General features: G+C 42.8%; 1 protein-coding gene and 1 long non-coding RNA gene across 2 annotated transcripts in view; one reads left to right on the top strand and one right to left on the bottom strand.

Annotated features, from left to right (window-relative positions):
- Nucleotides 1–9217, top strand: part of GABRD (gamma-aminobutyric acid type A receptor subunit delta) — a 33063-nt gene extending 23846 nt beyond the window's left edge. The window contains exons 5-9 of the mRNA XM_032780084.2: nt 1643–1725; nt 4680–4817; nt 5940–6095; nt 6648–6859; nt 8271–9217. Of these exons, the coding sequence (XP_032635975.1) occupies nt 1643–1725; nt 4680–4817; nt 5940–6095; nt 6648–6859; nt 8271–8570 (889 nt within the window). The 3' untranslated portion in view covers nt 8571–9217. The remainder of the gene's footprint in view (nt 1–1642; nt 1726–4679; nt 4818–5939; nt 6096–6647; nt 6860–8270) is intronic.
- On the bottom strand, nt 1–19384 carry LOC116824642 (uncharacterized). The gene is made up of 3 exons (XR_004373671.2): nt 19201–19384; nt 3887–4065; nt 1–161 (listed from the first exon to the last, which is right to left on the bottom strand). It is a non-coding gene; the product is annotated as an uncharacterized LOC116824642 (long non-coding RNA).

Raw genomic sequence — 19384 nt, 5'->3', positions numbered from 1 at the left:
TGTTAGCTTTTTGAATAGACTCTAAAAAATAATCACCTCCTTTCCCTAGATTATTTTTTAATACAACCATTCATTTAAAAAAACTAAAAAAAACACATTAGCCTGATGCATTTCTGTTGATGACCCCTCATCTCTCTGCCGGGTCTACACGGGAAAGGCACCTGTCATGTAATCATTAATCACAAGTATATCATTAACAGAGCATGATCTTGCTATAATTGGGGTGTTCTACAGCCACCAGCCCAAGAAGCAGTGTGAATAGAGCAAAGAGTTCCTGGGTTCTGTTGTTGACTCTGCCACTGATTCTCTATGTGACCTTGGCCAAGTCATCTAGAATCTCTCAGCTTTAAACTTCCCCATCTGTGCAATGGCAATAACAACATTTCCCACCTCACAGGAGTATTCTGAGAAAAAGTTAATCTGTGCACAATGCTTTGGAGCTGTAGAGTCAAATTCATTCCTGGAGTAACTTTATTGACATTACACCAGAATGGATTTGGCTCACAAAACTCTAAAATAGTGCTTATTTATTTATTTATTTAGTAGTATCTGGTCTTGAACAAGTCATTTAACCATTCAATACCTGTTTCCTGTACCTCAGGTGCTGTGAGGACTGGTTAGGATAATAGCCTAAAGAGCTTTGAAAGTCTTACTGTTTTTTGATGTGGGCATGGCAGCAAAATGAGGACAGAGACATGCATGGAAGTAAGCAGCAGGCCACAACTTTTATTAAACTTGAACACAGGGAAGAGGCACTATCTGCCCATCAGCCATACTCTCCTGTACCAGACATTTAATTTGTTCCAGTGTGGGGTTAACAGGGTTCTTTGACATATAACCATATAACTCCTCAGCCTACCCCTAGGACACAGCTTTCTCTGAGTCTTAGCATCCTAGATCCTGCCGTGAGCAGGACAGAAGGTGCAGCAGTGTGGGGACCTTGGCCTGTGAAGGTCATAAGGTCTAATCCTGTCACATGAGCCCAAGGCCCATCACCAAAATCCCAGGTCTTTTACCTCTGGGAACCATTCATTTTATTCTCTTAACCACACTGGAAACCAGCTGTAAGTTGCGATAAACAACTTCACCCCAGTACCTCAGTTAGGTGCCATGTGTGTTGCAACTCAAACCACTGTGGCTTGCAGATGCTGCAAAAAACTCCCTCCCTGGTTCTCCGCCAACTGGCACATGGAAGGAATTCCTTCCTGACCCTTAAGCAGGTGATTGGCTAGACCTGCAGTATCTGTCGGGCCGGGTTCCCATTCCTAACTCGGATGGGTAGGGTGAGCTGCTGAAATGGAGCCAAAAGAGGCTCCACACAACCCCTGCAGCGAGTTAAATCCTGGGAGCTGGCAAATGCTGGCCAATCAGTTGGCCAGTGGATGCCAGAGACTCCTGGGGGAAGGAGCTACCTATTGTCCCTTGGTGAGTGTCTCCCTCCCTTGCTGCTCGGACTGTCCCCCTGTTGCTGCCAGCCCCATCAAGTTCCCCCACCTGTAGATGTGGGTGAGTGGCATTTTAACAATAGAGGTTTCCTACCCAGTCTTTGGATTATGGGGAAAATTACATGCCAAACTATGAAAGCCTACAGCCCTCTCTAAATATAACTAACTGGTACTTTGATTTTCTTTGCATGAGGCAGGGTTACCTCAACTGTGGCCTGTGACATGGACCTTACCAAGTATCCCATGGATGAACAAGAGTGCATGCTGGATTTGGAGAGCTGTGAGTACGAAAGTCTGAGCACAGTGGTGCCTATAATGTATGTTTTGTTGAAAGCCCGCAGAGATAATCCTTAGCTTTGGTTCTATGAGTTAACTTAAATCAATCAAATACAAGGACTGTTTTGGGTTTAGTAAATATAAGCCCCAACCCCAATTCCCTTGATTCCAAGTTTGGGCATCAGGTTATAGAGCCTTACAGCACTAGTTCAAAACTGCCACAGTTAGGGTTGCCAGGTGTCTGGCTTTCGACTGGAACGCCTGATCAAAAAAGGACCCTGGTGGCTCTGGTCAGCACTGCTGACCAGCCTGTTAAAAGTCCAGTTGGTGGTGCAGAGGGGCTAAGGCAGGCTCCCAGCCTGCCTTGTCTCCGTGCAGCTCCTGGAAGCAGTGGCATGTCCCCTCTCCGTTTCCTACACTTAGGGGCATCAAGCGGGTTCCTCATGCTGCCCCAAGCGCACGTGCCAGCTCTGCAGCTCCTATTGGCCGGAAATCACGACCAGTGGGAGCTGCGGGGGTGGTGCCTGTGAATGGGACAGTGTGCAGAATCATCTGGCCGCGCATCTGTGTAGGAGCCAGAGGTAGGACATGCTGCTGCTTCCAGGAGCTGCTTGAGGAAAACACCACCTGGAGCCTGCACCCCTGACACACACACACCACACGCGCTCATGCCCATGCCCCACCCCCAGCCCTGATCTTTCCATTTACTTCAGTGGGCTTTGAAACAGGCCCTGAGAGACAAAGTAGAGTGTACAGAGAGACTTAGCCCCAGGGCAAATTTCTGAGTGGGCTTTTTTTCTCTAAGAGAAATCAAGAGGGGCAGAATTCCAGCTGTGTGGGGACTGCTATTGTGACTAGCCCCTGTAAAGGGCTCTGTCTTTCCTTGGCAAGACCTCACCCCTACATAGGATTCAGTCAGAATCTGGGCCATAGACTGGTGACATTCTATTTAATGCTTAGGTGGGACACCTGTATAAATTGTGTCTATATTCTACTCAGGAGCCATTCTCCTTTTAATCAGTGTTAAGCATTAATGCTTTGGGGACAAATTCACTACTGATGTAAGCAGGCACTACTCATTGACAGCAGCAAATTTGTGGCTACTTTTTGTGGCTACTTCAATGGGAGAGTAGAGTCCCGATGTTTCCAGAGATTTAGGACTAGCAGAGTACCTGAGCAGGGGCAAACACATTGCCACATTAGGGTGAGTGTCAGTCGCTCTCTTTCTTTTATAGCATTCATTCTGTTTTCTAGGCAATTAACCACAATACATTTTCAAAAATAGCAATCTGTCAAAAATAGCAATCTGCAGTTTTACTTATGTAATAAGCAAATGCAGAGGTAGCAGACAATGAACTAGCAATCAATTCACTCTCCCGGCAAGTTTTGCAGGAATTTTTTTTTTAATTTAATTTGAGGATTTTTATTTCAGTGCAATAAACATAAGTAGAAATAAAGCCTCTTAAAACAAACATATTAAAACAAAACCAGAGGAAACTTTCCTCCTGTTGTTTCCACATGCAGGGTTTCTGCTAGGCAACTCTTAACCCAAACCCAGGTGATTGTGTATTCCCACCTTCCTGGAGCTTTGGTGTGGTCCATTCTTAGTGCTGTTACAAGATACCTTGCTCTGTTTTTATCTAGACAGCCATTTCTCACTAGTAAGGCGATGCTGACAGGTTACGCATTAGGGAACAGATTCTCTGCTGTGTCTAACTTCTTCAGGGCACAGTAGGGGGGTAATGAGATGCCAGGTGGCTGAGTATAACTCTGATTCCCTGCTTTACCTTCGCCTCAAAGGTACAAGCAGGGGCATCTCTAGCTTTTTTGCTGCCCCAAGCATGGCAGGCAGGCTGCCTTTGGCGGTGTGCCTGCGGGTGGTCTGCCGGTCCCGCGGCTTCAGCATACCCGTCGCCGAATTGCTGCTGAATCCACAGGACCGGCAGACCTCCTGCAGGAACACCACCAAAGGCAGCCTGACTGCCGCCCTTGCAGGGACCCAGAGGGTGCCCCCCCACGGCTTGCCACCCCAGGCACGCGCTTAGAGCACTGGTACCTGGAGCCGCTGCTGGGTACAAGTTAGAGTAGCTTCCGTGGATCACCTGACAGCTGGGGATACTGTGTGTATCACTCTCCAGTCACTCTCCCTTCTTGCCTAGCCTTACCTCTGATATGTCCTCTGCACCAGGGTCTTCAGAAAGGGTGATGCAGGGGCTAGCTTCATTGGCTCTATGCCTGCCCATGACATTGGGATAATCCCCAGTGTTGGGGTTGTGACCAGTCTTTGCTCCATCCGCTTTGCTTGACTGGCACAAAAGTATCGGAAGTGGCGCAGAATCTACTCCTATAGATGTAAAAAAAACATTGTTTTTACCTGTGTTATGAGTGAACACCTTAGATGATTCAAACTGAAGGAATCATTAACAGTCTAATTTACTTTTCACTAATCCTGCTGCCTGGTTACTGTTTTGCAATTCTGTCAGTTTGGATAATGAAAATATACTACTTCACTCAGCTTTAATTTGTGGTCAGATTCTCATGCCTTAGCATAATGTTGCTGTGTTTGGATTGCAAACACTGCAAAGGAAATACTCTTTAATTAGTTTGTTTTCCAACTGTTTCCATTGGAATGTAAACAAAAAACACCATGACCATTTTCTGTTGCTCTTAGGTTTTTTTAAAAGCTTATTTTTAAGTTGTGTTCTCCACTTCAAAGCTCTTCTAAAATTCTGAACAGTGTGAGCTAGCCTGGATTCTCCCCTTTGAGGGAGCACTATTCTGGCTGGGTCACTGGCAACCTCACTGTTGATAGGACATTGAGTTATCCAGATTGAAACACAACATGTTTGCTGTGGGATTGATAATGATCAGCATGGCAGAGTCGTCTGAGTTTCACTTTGAGCCCATCAATCTTTATTATTCCCCAAATCTTTGCATTTATTCAGCTTCTTTTGGCAGATGGCTACGCTTCAGAAGATATCGTGTACCACTGGTCAGAAAACCAGGAGGAGATCCATGGGTTGGATAAACTGCAGCTTGCTCAGTTCACAATCACTAATTACCGTTTCACAAGAGAAATGATGAACTTCAAATCCGGTAACAGATTCTGTGTCTTTGTTGCAGGCATTCTGTCAGCCTCCACTATCTGTAGCAGACAATCTCCTCTCTTAAGTAATCAATTTAATTTGTCCATCTGGTTTCCAGTACAATTTTATTTACCCTGTACCTAAATAGACATACATTTTTGCTGGTCTCTTGGGTAGTCATTGCAGTATATTGTGACAAATCCATAGCCGTCCTGGGCTTTGTGTTTGCCATAATACTGCACATGGCTTCCAGTCAGCACTTCACAGCAACAGCAGAGCTAGAACTCGGGTCCTCCTGCTCTAATTTGTAATTTAGGCTATAGGAGAATCTCCATTATTCCTAATAATATTGTGCTTATGATATCAAGTTGAGTAGTTCTGATTCCATCCACTAGAGGGTAGTGGTACACATACATACTAGCCTGCCTATTGCAATGTTTGTAAAAGCTTGAAGTCATTTCTTCCCTACTGATTTTTGTCCTCTTACATGTAGTTAAATGCTCATTTATGCTGCGTCCTTATCCATCAAGCTCTTTCCCTATTAGTTTTAAATTAACATAATCTTTAAAAAAATCTAAATTTAGTGTCTGTAGGACTTTCCACCACAGATTATAAAAACCTTAAAGCAGATCACATTTTGAAATAGTGTCATTAGAGCAAGGGATTAGGAATCTGGACTCCTGAAATCTATTTTTTGCTCTTCTACTGACTCACTATACAACCCAGGGCAAGTCAGGGATAGCTCAGTGGTTTGAGCATTGGCCTGCTAAACCCAGGGTTGTGAGCTCAATCCTTGAGGGGGCCATTTAGGGACCTGGGGCTAAATAAATAATTGGGGACTGGTCCTGCCTTGGGCAGGGGGTTGGACTAGATGACCTCCTGAGGTCCCTTCCAACCCTGATATTCTATGATCCTATTCTTAGGACTAACAATGCTGACACTAAATATGGTACCTCAGAGGGATTTAATGAGACTTAATTAATGTAAAGCCCTTTGTGACCCTTGAATGAAAGATGATGTAAAAGTGCAAATCAGCATCATTATTCTTGTATATTATTTTAACTGTGTAATTGTAAAGCCAACCTTCTAACATACAACTTTATATTTGTCCTTTGCCTACTCTTTCCACCAGCGGGTCAGTTTCCCAGGCTCAGTCTCCACTTCCACCTGCGGCGGAATCGAGGTGTTTACATCATTCAGTCTTACATGCCTTCCATCTTACTGGTGGCCATGTCATGGGTTTCCTTCTGGATCAGCCAATCAGCTGTGCCTGCTAGGGTGTCACTAGGTAAAAAGATTGTGGTGTTGGGATCTTGAAAGGGAGGACACGTGAAGGCCATACGTTCATCTCCAATATGCCATTATTGGAACAGAAGCACATTTATGAATGCTGTGTCTGCACAGGCAAACCAATAAGTCCTTCAGCGGCTTTCCTTCATGCTTCAGTGTCTTTCACTAGCAGATGCTTCTGTCAGGGCAGAATGCACTAATAAAGGATGGAGAATAAAAGTTTAATGCTGTTAGAGCGTATCCCTAAAAACAATAGACACTACTAATAAAAGACAGTGCTGCAGCCCTTACTCCCACTGAAGTCCTGAGTAAGAGGAGCAGGTGCTAAGAATAGAAAAGACTCCCCAGGGGTTGTTCTAATGGATCTGTCTGTCTGTTTCTGGTAACAGAGCTGCCTTGGGCATCAGGTGCCTAGTTCAGAAGTGGGTGTCCACCTCCCCTAAATAGCTTTGAAAATCTCAGCCAGCTCCTCTCTAGGTAGAAGTTATTGTTTATTACCATTGAGATGTGTTACAGAACTCTAAGCCAAGCTTCTCATGCTATTCCCTAGGTATAACTACAGTTCTTACTATGACCACTTTGATGGTCAGTGCCCGATCTTCACTCCCACGAGCCTCTGCCATCAAGGCGCTAGATGTTTACTTCTGGATTTGCTATGTGTTTGTCTTTGCTGCTCTGGTGGAATATGCATTTGCACATTTCAATGCGGACTACATGAAAAAGCAAAAAGACAAGATGAAGGCAAGCAGACAGAGTGGAGAGGTCAGTAAGCTGTGTGCTGGTGGCACCGTGGAAGGCTTTGAAAAACAACCACTCTGCATTATAACCTTGTCTTCAGCCAGAGAAAATACTCCCCTCTGCTGCCCTTTGGTAAAGTCATTCCCTGAGTTAATAAACCCACTATGTAAGTGTTTAGCCCCTGAATGCCACCATGCTGATTGTTGCCTGTTGACAGTACAAGTCAAAACCAGCTCAGAACAATTACCAGGATACAGAGCCAGTAACCAATCATCCCCATGCCACAAGCAGTTGGGACTGATTCTCATTCTGTTCCTGTGTTTGGGACAGGGTGGGGGAGTGGAAGAGAAGAGACACAAATGGGCTTTTAAGCCACATTTGTGTTCCTTCTGTTCTGGAGGCGTACAGGACTTTTGGAGACCTATCCAGCCCTTGGTGTAGATTAGAGCAATCCCAATGTGCTCTGTTCAATAGTCCCCAATATGTCCCCCACCACAGGCCAGGAGCAGGGCCAATTCTACACCAGCCGGGGAGGACCCACACCTCAAGGGTATTCTCAGGTAGCTGTTTACTTATGGGCCCTTTGCCTGGCAAGAGGACCATAAAAGGGCTTCAGCAACCCTGAGAACCAAGCCCATTCTCTTCAGTGTTGTCCAATAGAGATTAAATTCTCCATTGTGTGCAATGGATTCCAGACAGATCCTATTTTGCTTAGCATGAATACAACTTATGTTCCAAAGTAGGCCTATGCAACAGGTTGCAAGAACAAAGCAATTGGCTCATGTGAAATTCCTTCCTGGACCTCTTAATTCTAGATAGCTCAGTTGTTCCCTTCATGCCCTTTAAGTGGCTGATGAAGCAGAATTAATGGATTAGGGAAAAATGCTTTTGACAATCCGCAGTTTGCAAATTTCCCCCCACAAATCTGCAGGCATGTGAATCCCTGGACTTGATTTTTATTATGATTATTTATTATTATTGTTATTAATTAATCTTGCTAACCTGCTAGCAGATACAATTGATCTGCGCTCTTTACTGAAATCTACCCAGGGGCATACACAGCCTTACAGGATCCACCCTGTGTTTCAGGCCAGTCAGTTATCCTTTCAGCTGGGTAACAGTCTCTTTGGAGCAGATCAATACCACTTGTGAACCAGCCCAGGGTGGAGCATACTGCCTCTGCAGGGCCTCAAGCCTCTGCAATAGTCCAGGGAATGTAAAATTATAACCAGAATTTACTCCTGGATCTCCTGCATGGCAGAACAGAGCCATTCACTGCTCCCTCAGCCACTGCTAGCATTGGAACCAAGTACTGTCCATCACATTTGGATATCCTGCATGTCAGACCACTAAGCCACCAGGCTAGCTCTGATTAAGTATTCTGACTCTCTTCCCATGCAGATTGCCATAAGAGGTTCTTCTCTTTCATTTGCAGATCAATGTGAAGAATGCCATTGTTTTGTTTTCCCTTTCCGCTGCGGGTGTGAACCAGGAACTGGCCATTTCCAACCGGCAGCACCGAGCTCCCAAAACCCTACCCGGATCATATGGCTCTGTTGAAGTCGAAACTGGAGAGACGAAGAAGCGGCCAGAAACTAAACTGGAGAAAAAGAGTGGCTTAAAGTCCCTCTTCAAGCCCATTGATGCTGACACCATTGATATTTACGCCAGGGCAGTGTTCCCAGCAGCTTTTGCAGCAGTCAATGTTATCTACTGGGTTGCTTACACAATGTAAGAACAAAAATGTGCTCCCAAGTGGTAAACTGTGGGCCAGAAATATGCTCAGACAGTACAGAGTAACTGAAGAAACTGTATTGGTCCATTTCTTGTCAAAGTACTTTCCAATGCTTTGAAGATATTTCTCAAATGCAGCAGAGTATCATTTTTGTTTGGCTCCTACAATCAACTCCAGCTAAAACTGGGAGGGGGGAAAATTGGCCATTACCAATTTGGTTTGATATATTTGTTATTACTAAACTCTGCCAAATAATCCAAGGATCCTTTGTTCCTCATCTCATCTTGAAACAATTTGTCACATGTACATATCTTCAGTGAAGGAGCCACCACCAAATCCTAAAGCACAGTTGGTTATTTTCCCTTTTCAAAGGTCAGCAGATAACAAGGCTCTGATCATTCCCATACTCTTACCATGTCCTTTCTTACAGCACAGCTGGCCGCATGTTTTTACATGGGAGTGACTTTTCTGTGTCATGCCGTTTGTGGGATAGTTCAAGTTTAATGGGGATAGGAAAATGGCAGTGATCTCTACATGTGAAGACCGCGAGATTGAAATATCGGGAGCAGAGCAAGGCAGAGGGTTTTTCTTTAATTATTATTTGTCTTGGATAAAGTATTTAGAACACTTTTGATTCTCTTCTTTAGTCACAGCATGAAATAAAATATATTGTATAGAACCTAACTGAATTGTTAATATCCACTGTGTTGTTTTTCAGATCTAAGCTAAGGAAAGTCTTTCTTTAACTGCGTAGACTTCCTTATATTGCTATTTGCCAATGTAATTGCACCATAAATGGACAAAGTGATTTAAAAACACAGGCTGAGGCTAGGGTCCTTGTGCAAAAGGACTTAAGGTAACATTTTCAAAAGCACTGAAGTGAATAGGAGCCTTGATCCCATTTTCAAAAAGACTGAGGCACTAGGGAGCCTCAGTCTCATTGGCTTTCAGTGAGAGTCAGGTATTTGTGCTTTTGAAAATTTCCCTGTTAGGCTTCTAAGTGCCAAAGATACTTATGAAAAGTCATAATTTTCTCCTAAGCCGCTTAGATGCTTTTGAACATTTTGTCCTGACGGTCGAAGGGGCCTGATCCTGGGAGATGCTGAGTACCCACAACTCCTGGTCACTTCATTGGGCTTGACCGTAATGGAATCTGTGGGTACTCACAGCTCTCCCTTACTCTGAGCCAGATTCTGTTACCTTACTTACACTGAGGAGTACTGTTGTTCATATGTGATTCCACTGATTTCAGTGGGGTAAGGTGGCATTCACCATAAGTACAGATATCAGAATCTGGCCTTCAGATGAGCATAATAAACAGGATAAGAGTACAGGCAGAGGAGCTATTGTTAGCATAGGAGACCAGTGTCGGAGGCTTTGCAGATGGAATGGGTTTAGAGGTGGGATGCACCACTCTTGGTGCCTGGAAAGTGGGAGGTAGTTCCCAGTGACACAGAAGAAAATGTGAAGCCAGAGTAGGAGGGGGAGACAAAAGCAGCATCAGGGAGTGAGGATGGGGTGAGGGGTGGGGTGCAAGATTAAACAAGAGCACAGATGTACTTGCCAAGGGCAGAGCTGTGCTGGGTCTGGAAGACGAGGAGCTTGAAGCTGGCAGTGATTAATACTTGTAATTGCAGTAAGAATGGTGGACACTTTGATCAAAGTGCAAAACTCTCATTCCCCTTGACTGACTTCCCTCTGACATGTGGTTTGATTCCACATGACCAAGGCTGAAAGATGGAGTGTCCACATTTTGTTTTTAACCAAGTCAGATTTATAACTTAGAATAAAAATCATCCAATATCACTAAGGAAACAAAATAAATGATCTTGAACTGAGCTATAATAGAAAATATATTCCCTTCATAAATCAAGCTTATGTTCACTTAAATCTCCAGTTTGTCTCAGAATGGGAAAACTTTCTGCCAGCTATGTGATGGAAGATGCAAACTGACATCAAACCATGGATGCTCCACAAATCTAACTATCCATCCAGGAAATTTGGCCTGGTAGATAGAGCACCGCACTAGGACACCTGAGTTCTGTTCCGAATTCTGCCACTGGCCTGCTAGGTGACCTTGAGCAAGCCACTTTACAGCTCTGTGCCTCAGTTTCCCCATCTGTGAGAACTGGGGATAACAATACTGACTTTCGTTATAAAGTGCTTTGAGATTTATGGGTGAAACACACTACAGAAAAGGTAGGAATTATCTATCTATCTTCCTACCTGGTGCTGAGCACTGTAGTGTCTGAGGACATCTGACCTTGTATTAAAGCAAGAAAGAGCTCAACAAAGAGACTAGATATCTTCAACTTCACCCAGGAGGTTGCTGAAATTTTGCAGGTTTTTTTAACGTGTGCGGTTGGAATGGGGCTTCTCTCTTCATTTTCTTGGGGGTGGTTGCTGTTGTGGGAAGACCAGGCTTGCACTGAGTTCTGTCTGAAGGCACTGAAGTCTGTGGTCACTATCAGCTCCTCTGTAGTCTGAGTTCCAGTTGCTGAGGAGGCTCCACTTCACCCCACTCTGCTCTCACATGCGTGACCTTTGCCACTGACTGGCTCAGAATTACTCTGATATGTAACTGTGAAGAGCAGAGCAGAATGAAACCAGAGCTGAAGTGTGGTATTCAAATGCTTTTCCTTTAGTAAACAGCTGCTTCTCTCCTGATCTTGGGCCAACTCCTTGGCCTCCACTTACATCCCTTCTTGCACTGCTCCATCAGCCACTGAGCTAGGATTGCACTAACCTGGGGGTGCTTGGGGGGATGATTTGGTCCTTGGAAATCCCTGGGATCAAGGCTGTTGTGAAGGTGGTTTAGGGTCACCCTTGCTTCCCCCTAATCTCAGCACGAGTGTGCCCTAGTTGAGCATCCAGTCCCTTGTTTTACATCCTGATATTGTGCTAGTAAAGCAATGTCATGACACAATCAGCAGAAACCTGTCTCCTGGGGAAAGGTAAGCTGTGACGCTGGTAGGTCTAAAATGTTCTGCCTCGTGCTTTTGATGGTGACACAATAACAGCCCACTTTAGGAGAGTCGTTGTGCCTGATTCTCTACGCCTCTTCTCCATGGTGTAACTCATGCATCTGACAAAGTGGGTATTCACCCACGAAAGCTCATGCTCCAAAACATCTGTTAGTCTATAAGGTGCCACAGGATTCTTTGCTGCTTTCATTAAAGTTGGCGGAGTTACACCAGTGTAAAATGCTGTGAGATCAGAATCAGGCCCAGTGTATTCTGTTGGCATCTCTAACTCTATTGGCTTAATATGTGGCTTGTCTGGTACTGTCTCATCCACATGGAGGAGTGAGATTACAGACTAAATCCAATGGAGGAAATACTTGAAAGCAACTCTAGTGGAGAGTGAATCCTGTGAAGAGTCACCCTTGATTTTTAAATTAAGGTTATTGAGGGAGAGAGAGCAAAGTACTGGCCCAGTGCTTCTCATGTGCTGTTGCTGATTATTCCGAGTAATTAGAAGCAGCTTCTAAAAAGGAAGTGATCTAACTCGTACAGAAAGTCTTTCTTATTGTGCTCCTCACACAAGCTGCCTAGACTAGAGCCAAGTGAATAATTCACAATTAATAAGTTACTGGGCAAATGTAGCTCCTCTTCTACCTAAAGGATACTCACACTCAAGCTGGGGAGAGGGATAGCTCAATGGTTTGAGTGTTGGCCTGTTAAATCCAGGGTTGTGAATTCAGCCCTTGAAGGGGCCATTTAGGGATCTAGGGCAAAAATCTGTCTGAGCATTAGACCTGCTTTGAGCAGGGGGTTGGACTAGATGATCTCCTGAGGTCCCTTCCAACCCTGATATTCTATGATCTGTGAGTCCAGCTGATTTCTTCAGAATTTGGATTTAGTCAGTGAATTTCTCTATGGTTTGATTGTACATTGTTGAGTTGTGTAGCTTTATTCACAGCTGAGCAATGTAACAAGCTGGCATCAATCTTACAAGGTGCTGGATCTGCTGGGAAAATACAAAGATCAGGCCACCCCCCTGTCTCAGGTATGGGGGAGCACACTTCGGGGGAAATGCACCTGGGGCAGTTGGGGTGTGCCATAGGAGATACTGTGTCTGGGGTGGGAGGGTCTCAGAAGGGAGAATGGGTTTCCATTACTGCTATGGAAGCACATAGGTGAGCAGCTCAAGGATCAGGCATCTCTGGAGGGTGGTTCTGTGGTGAAGATTTCCCCACTGTGTTCTCAGAGAAAGGAATAGGGAAGCCAGCTGCCAGGCAGCCTCTCTTGGAGGAGACCTTGGAAGCCTGGATCCCCTATGTAGATCTTAGTTTTGTGCAAATGAGAATGTTCTGAAGGAGCAAATTTTTAAGTGGCTTTTAAAATTGCATTTTTATGGCGTATGTAGCTCTGTGAATGTATGCTGCACTTCACAAACAGCTCAGAGCCAAAGCTCCTGCCCACAGGAGTTTATATTCCAATCAGCATTCATTTTACTGAACACCAAATAAAGCACATCAACTAAAGTCTGCCTGAGCTTTGCTCAATGCCAGTACAACACACCCAGCACAAAACAGAACCATGACACAGACAAGGGAGCAATCACTTCCCTGCCATGGGACAAACTGTCCAAACCCTTGGTGTTTGGATCTTTAGAGAACTATTGTATAGATTGGAAGTAGAGCGGGATTACATTTTTCAGCCAAAAAAAATGTTTTGGTGGCAAATGCAGATTTAGTAACGCCAAAATATTTTGTGAATTTGTGTCAGCTTTGCTAAATTGTTCATTTGGAAAAAAATTAAATTAAAAAATCAAATGTTTTGTTTCATCATTTTTTCTAAATGAAAATTTTCAATTATTTGGTTTGAAATTAATTTTCCATTCAATATTTCCTTTATTTTTTTAAATCAACATTTTTAAATGGTCAAAACTGAAACACAACATTTTGTTTGACCCAAAACAATTTTTTTGACTTTTTACAAGAACATTTTCATTTGCAGGCTGACCCAAAACAGATTTTGTTTTTGAAAGTGCCAGTGAACCAAAAAAGCCATTGTGTGCCAACTCTAACTGGAATGCCTTTGTGAAGTAGGGGGTGTGCAGGTGTGATTATTCTATAAATAAGTATTAATAAGTTTTATAAATTATACAGGAAGATGTAGCTTCTATGCCCTGACAAAATAAACATTCCACTGAAAGAGAATTATTTTTAAAAGGAGGAAACTGGAAGATAAAAGGGATAATAAAGAAAATAAGAGTAATCTCAGGGATTTCATCCCATCCTGAATTCTTGCCTCTGCATTACCTAGGGCCCTATAAAACCCTAATTTGGCCTTGACAACAAGAGGAAAAGTACCATTCTGTATTCATACATGCTTTCAGAGGAGGATTTATGTAGATATTTGTATTCATGTTGGAGAATAGCTATTGCTTTTTTTTTAAGAAGCTGAAAAGAATTAGGAAGTCATGGGATGAAAGGGTTGGGGGGAGAGCAAGGAGAATTGCACAATGTATTTGACAAGCAATATTTGCAGCACCAGAAACTGTACAATTTGTTAAAAGATGAGGCTGGGTTTGCCTTGATTGTGTGCAGAAAAGGAAGCATTCATCCAAGTTTAAATAAAGGCTCCCACGACAGTCTTTGCTGCTCCAATAGATAATAGAGTGAAAACCAATTTCAGCTCAATGAGCCTTCCACACACAGCACAACTAAGACTTTTCAGTCTTTCAGTTTTCAGCCTCATTAGGCTAAACTAAAACCCTTAACATCAGGAAGAAAAGACCTTCACTCTGATTATTTGTTTGGGCAATAATAGGTGCTAGAATAAATAACACAGAAAAACACTGCAAGCTACCAAGAGTATTTCCATTTAAAAATCCAAAGCCCAAGATCACTTTTTCCCTTATCTTACAGACATTTGACGCATTAGCAGCGATTGAAGGCCTGTTTGATGTTAGTCAAGGAAGGATAGTACAATGCCAACATAGAAATTACAGAGCTTTCTACTGGAGACTTCATGAATATGCTCAAACTGAAGGGTTGGGTAGCTGAGCTGCAAAGCACTGTCCTTTTCTCTCTTTACAACTGAAGTTTTAAGTGAAATGAGTTTGATAGTCTAAGCCTGATCGCAACATGGCATATTATAGGCCTGATTCTCTCCTTTACACAAGTTTTAGGCCACTGTCACTCCATTAACTGCAGAGGAGTTATTCCTGAGAGGAGACTCCCACTTTCATCACAAAACCTAACACTGGAAGTGCTTATGAGCTGTCACCATAGTTAGCTCAGTATATAGTGAGAATAAAGATGGCCTCATACCAAACCCCTGAACTTCACTCTTGGATTCTACTTGGGAGGAGGGCCCAAAATCTGAACTTGAACCTGTATCTTAATTCCACATCGGGTTCCAATTTTTATGATGGGACCAAACCAAAACTCCCAGATCCAAATACCCCAGAAATCTGAGATGGTTGAAATCAGGGTCTCAACTATGTGTCTCAGGCCCATCTCTGCCTGAGAAGCAAAATCACATTGATTTATCACAAAGATTCAGTCACATCCTGGTCTAGTAAATGAACAACACATTCATGTCAACCTGGCATGCTGAACAGCAGAACAATAGAGGACAGAGGGTGGTCTAGTGTCTGGCACTGGGAACTCGGACTTGATCCCAATTCTGATGCTGCCTTGTGTGATCTGACAGGAAAGATGTCCCAATGGTCAGAGGGCTAGCCTGGGCTGTTGAACACCCAGGTCCAGTTTCTGCTCTGCCACAAATACCTTTTGTGACCATGGGCAAATCACTTTGTCTCTCCGTGCCTCAGTTTCCCATCTATTAAATGGGGATAATGCCACTGTCCTGCCTCCCGGAGGTGCTGTGAGGATAAATACATTAAAGAGAGTGAGGCTCAGATACTACAGTGATGGGGGCCATATTAGTTCCTTACCTAGACTGGTCTGGGCAAAGCATTTAAGCACATTTTCCATCCACTATTTTGGTATGCCTCAGGTTGTGGGTGCCCAACTTGAGACATCTAGGCCTTGATTTGCAGAGGGGTCAAGCAACCACTGTTCCCATTGAAGGCAAAGAGCATTGTGGATACTCACCATCTCAGAAACATACATTGTCCTCAAGCTGGACACGTAAGGAGCGAGTCTCTCAAAACTAGGGAAAACTTTTTTAAGGCCTCATCTAAACAAGACAGTCAGACTGATTTAACAAAATCAGGTTCACAATCTTCTTTCGTGGGCACTCTTATTTTAGCTTCAGAATGCCATGTATCAATTTTGCTGAAGTCAATTCCTTATAGTCTTAAGCTAATTCAATATAAATCATTCTGAAACTGAAATAAGAGTGTCCAAACAATTGGTACAACTTTCTCTTGTAGACAAAGGCTAAGCTTTAGTGCCCCTATCTGTCAAAGAGACAGGTTTATGTACCTCATTAAAAATATTTTGATGTTAAATTATTTAATGTTTGTAAAGCACTTTGAGATACCTAGGAGGAAGGTGCTAGGATGTCCAAAGATCATTTCAGATTTATAATAAGCAGTTTGTACCTTTCAAAACTGCATCACTAGCAATTGTATAATAACCCTGCCAGTGCTTAGTATGGTATTTGTCTGCTCCCAGAATCAGCCTGTTAAGGACAAACAGTTTTGTATTGTCAATTCCTCTTTAAGAGGCATGAGACATAAACAAACCAAAGGGATATAATGTGAAAAACGACTGTACATTTTTAAAAATTCTGATTGCTTTCAGACAGTTTTTATAATTTTGCAGTGACCATTAAGCACTAACCAATGCAAAACAAATCACCTGTTAGTTATGATGAGAAGCCTTTATTCCTTTACCCCTCATGAAATTTAGGTGCCATGGGAGCTTTTATAAACAGAAAATAAAATATCACCATATGCTCCTTCCCTATGTTAAGATGCAAGATTTCAAAGCCAGCACATGGAAAGTTAATTAACTCTACAATTATATTTCCATGCCTGAAGACCTTATGTATCTTAATGTAAATGGAATGCATTTAACTTTTTTTTAAATTACTTGATTTAAAAAAAAAATCAAGCTGCTGAAAAGTAATTTTTCAATGTCTGTCTGAAATGTACAAACTCAGGCCTGCAAGTCCACAGGTTCTACCTTGACTTCAGTGAGATCTCAGCACATGCAGTGCTTGCAGGATCAGGCCCTAAACTACAGATTTATGTATTGCTAGTATTTGTTTTACAGGAACTCCTAGAAACCCTAACTGAGATTGCAATCTCACTGGGCTATACTGCATTTCACCTCAAGAAGAAGGATGCTCAACCAAGCTAGACGCTGGTGTGACAGGCCTGGGAGTTAAAACCCACAAGAGTTTCCAGTCCCAGCTGAGAGAGCTTCCCTGAGTGGAGCACAGCTGAACTTAGTTAGAATCAGAGCCTTTCTAAAGGGACTGGGCTAATCTAGCTGTTCAGAAGCAGGATTAGCTGGTTTCTAGGAGTCAGGTCAGGGATTGCTAAAGAAAGAGAAATACTCCTTTGCTTACATTATTTGGTGGCTGTGATGAAAGCCATATGGAAGGAATGAGATCAGAGATTATGATGGATATGGGCTAGGGTTGTGTTGTTCTTGGTGTACACAGATGCTGTAAAAATGAACTTGAAAGCACAGAAATACTTTCTTTGCTTAGCCTGGGTCTCCTGTGATGTTTCCTTTCAGCCACTGGACCTGTCAGAGTGACTTTAGCCAAGTGAGTTAACTTTTTGTGTGCCTGTGTTTCCTCATCTATAAAATGGGGATAATAGGAGGTTGTGAGATTCAATCAATGTTTATAAGGTGCATTGAGATCCCCATATAAAAGGTGGCCTGTTTTGAATGTAATGAAAACATGGTATGATGAGTACAGAATGTGGGGGTGTGAAAAACAAGAGTGGTAGAACTCACTTCACAGAGATGCGAGTTGAAGGGCATTTTTCTTGTGTAATCTCTTTCTAAATGTTGAGTTTCCCAAGCAATTTAAAAATATTGCTGGCTCTGCTTCGTTTTCTTTCTCTCTCTGTTCCTAATCTGAGGTCTTCAAAAATAGTTCTACAGGGGTATTTCTTGCCAATATTGGCAAGACTTCTGCTGTTGAGCTACTGCCATAGTTAGTTATTTATGTTATAGCTGGAAAGCTTTTTCATAATATGTAACAAATTTCCTTTGCTGCAGATTAAAGCATTTATTTTACCTTGAGTGGACAACCTGGAGAACAAGTGATCACTATCTTCTTTATAACGGTGCTTAATGTATATTTTAAGGCTGTTAGCTTTCCCCCCCTTAGTTTTCTTTTCTCAAGACTAAAGATCTAGTCAAGCCACCTGTGCTGAGGCAGGACCAAGTATACCTAGACATCCTGGACAGGGATTTGTCTAACCTAGTCTTAAAAGTTTCCAGTGACAGGGATTCTCCCTTGGAAGCTTATTGCAGTGCTTAATTTCTGATTCTATGCCTTCTAAGAAAGTGAATTGTTTATACTCTGCATATGTACATTGCAGATGCACTCTAAAACCAGGTGAACTACGCTGAATAAATAACACTTCATGACGTATGGTGTGAAGCAAAAGAGGTGTATATATATAGAAACATCTAAATTATTTAGAATATCAAGGTTGGAAGGGACCTCAGGAGGTCATCTAGTTCAACCCCCTGGTCAAAGCAGGACCAATCAATCCCCAAATGGCCCCCTCAAGGATTGAGATCACAAGCTTGGGTTTAGCAGGCCAATGCTCAAACCACTAAGCTATCCCTTCCCTGACTTTACAACTAGCAAAGATTTCCCCCCTTACACACTGTTTTGGTGAAACCCATACAGAAGAATGTTGATTGACATGAGTTACTTTGCTTTGTCCAGCACTGCAACAAGACATCGGTGGTAGTCATGCCTGGTATGTACAGATGGTTTCTGAAACAGACTAGACCTAAATCCTGCAATCAGACCTTTGTGCCATGTGGAGCCCAATTGATTTTGGTGGGGATCATGCATGGATTTGAATGTGGCTAATGTGCCCATTTATGCCTTTGAAAATCTCGCCCTAAATCGTTATTAATCAGAATAGGTTTCTCTAGTATGTAAACAGGTTAACTTTCCTCATTTAGAAATCTGTGAAAAGAAGCTTGGTCCCCAAAGATATCATTGGTATTCACAGCTCTGGGAATTTACTGATACATTAACCTCTTTTTTGACAGTAACAAAAGAAGTGTCATCTTAATGTAACTGTTAAACATTATTTGGTCTATTTTAATGTGGGTTAAATAACATTAGTATTCAATCCAGCAAACTGATTTGCAAAGAATTACCATGGTGATTTGTGGGTTTATATATCATCTTGCTAACTCATAAATGATATATGCTTGGCTCTATTTTATGTTACAATAGTCAAATACCAACTCTTTGCAATATCTATCTTAGCTTATTGGCATTGGGGCCCAATTCTATTCCCAGTTAAGTCAATGGAAAAATTGCTATTGACTTCAGTGGCAGTAGGATTTGTCCCCTTACTAACACATCATGGGTGGAAGACTCAGACAGTGAGCCCAGGCATGTACAGATCACTCCTTATTCATCCAACACTTCCAGAGCAAACCCTTTCTTGTGACAAAACTTTACACAAAGATTCCCAATGCAGTGGGGATACTCACATGAGGAAATGTTTGAAGGGTCAACCCCCAAATTCCATTCATCTTACTTCAGCCAGGTAGTCCCTGAATGCTTTCTGGTAATGGAACTACTTGCTTTAGTACAGTGAGAAGCATGGATTTGGCCGTTCGTAAGGAGTGCAGATCAAAAAGCAGCTCCTGCTGCTTGTTCTAGTGATGGGGTTTT

The sequence above is a fragment of the Chelonoidis abingdonii genome, chromosome 23 (genome assembly GCF_003597395.2).
Source record: "Chelonoidis abingdonii isolate Lonesome George chromosome 23, CheloAbing_2.0, whole genome shotgun sequence".
NCBI lineage: Eukaryota > Metazoa > Chordata > Testudines > Testudinidae > Chelonoidis > Chelonoidis abingdonii.
This window is presented reverse-complemented; position numbering and strand designations above follow the sequence as displayed.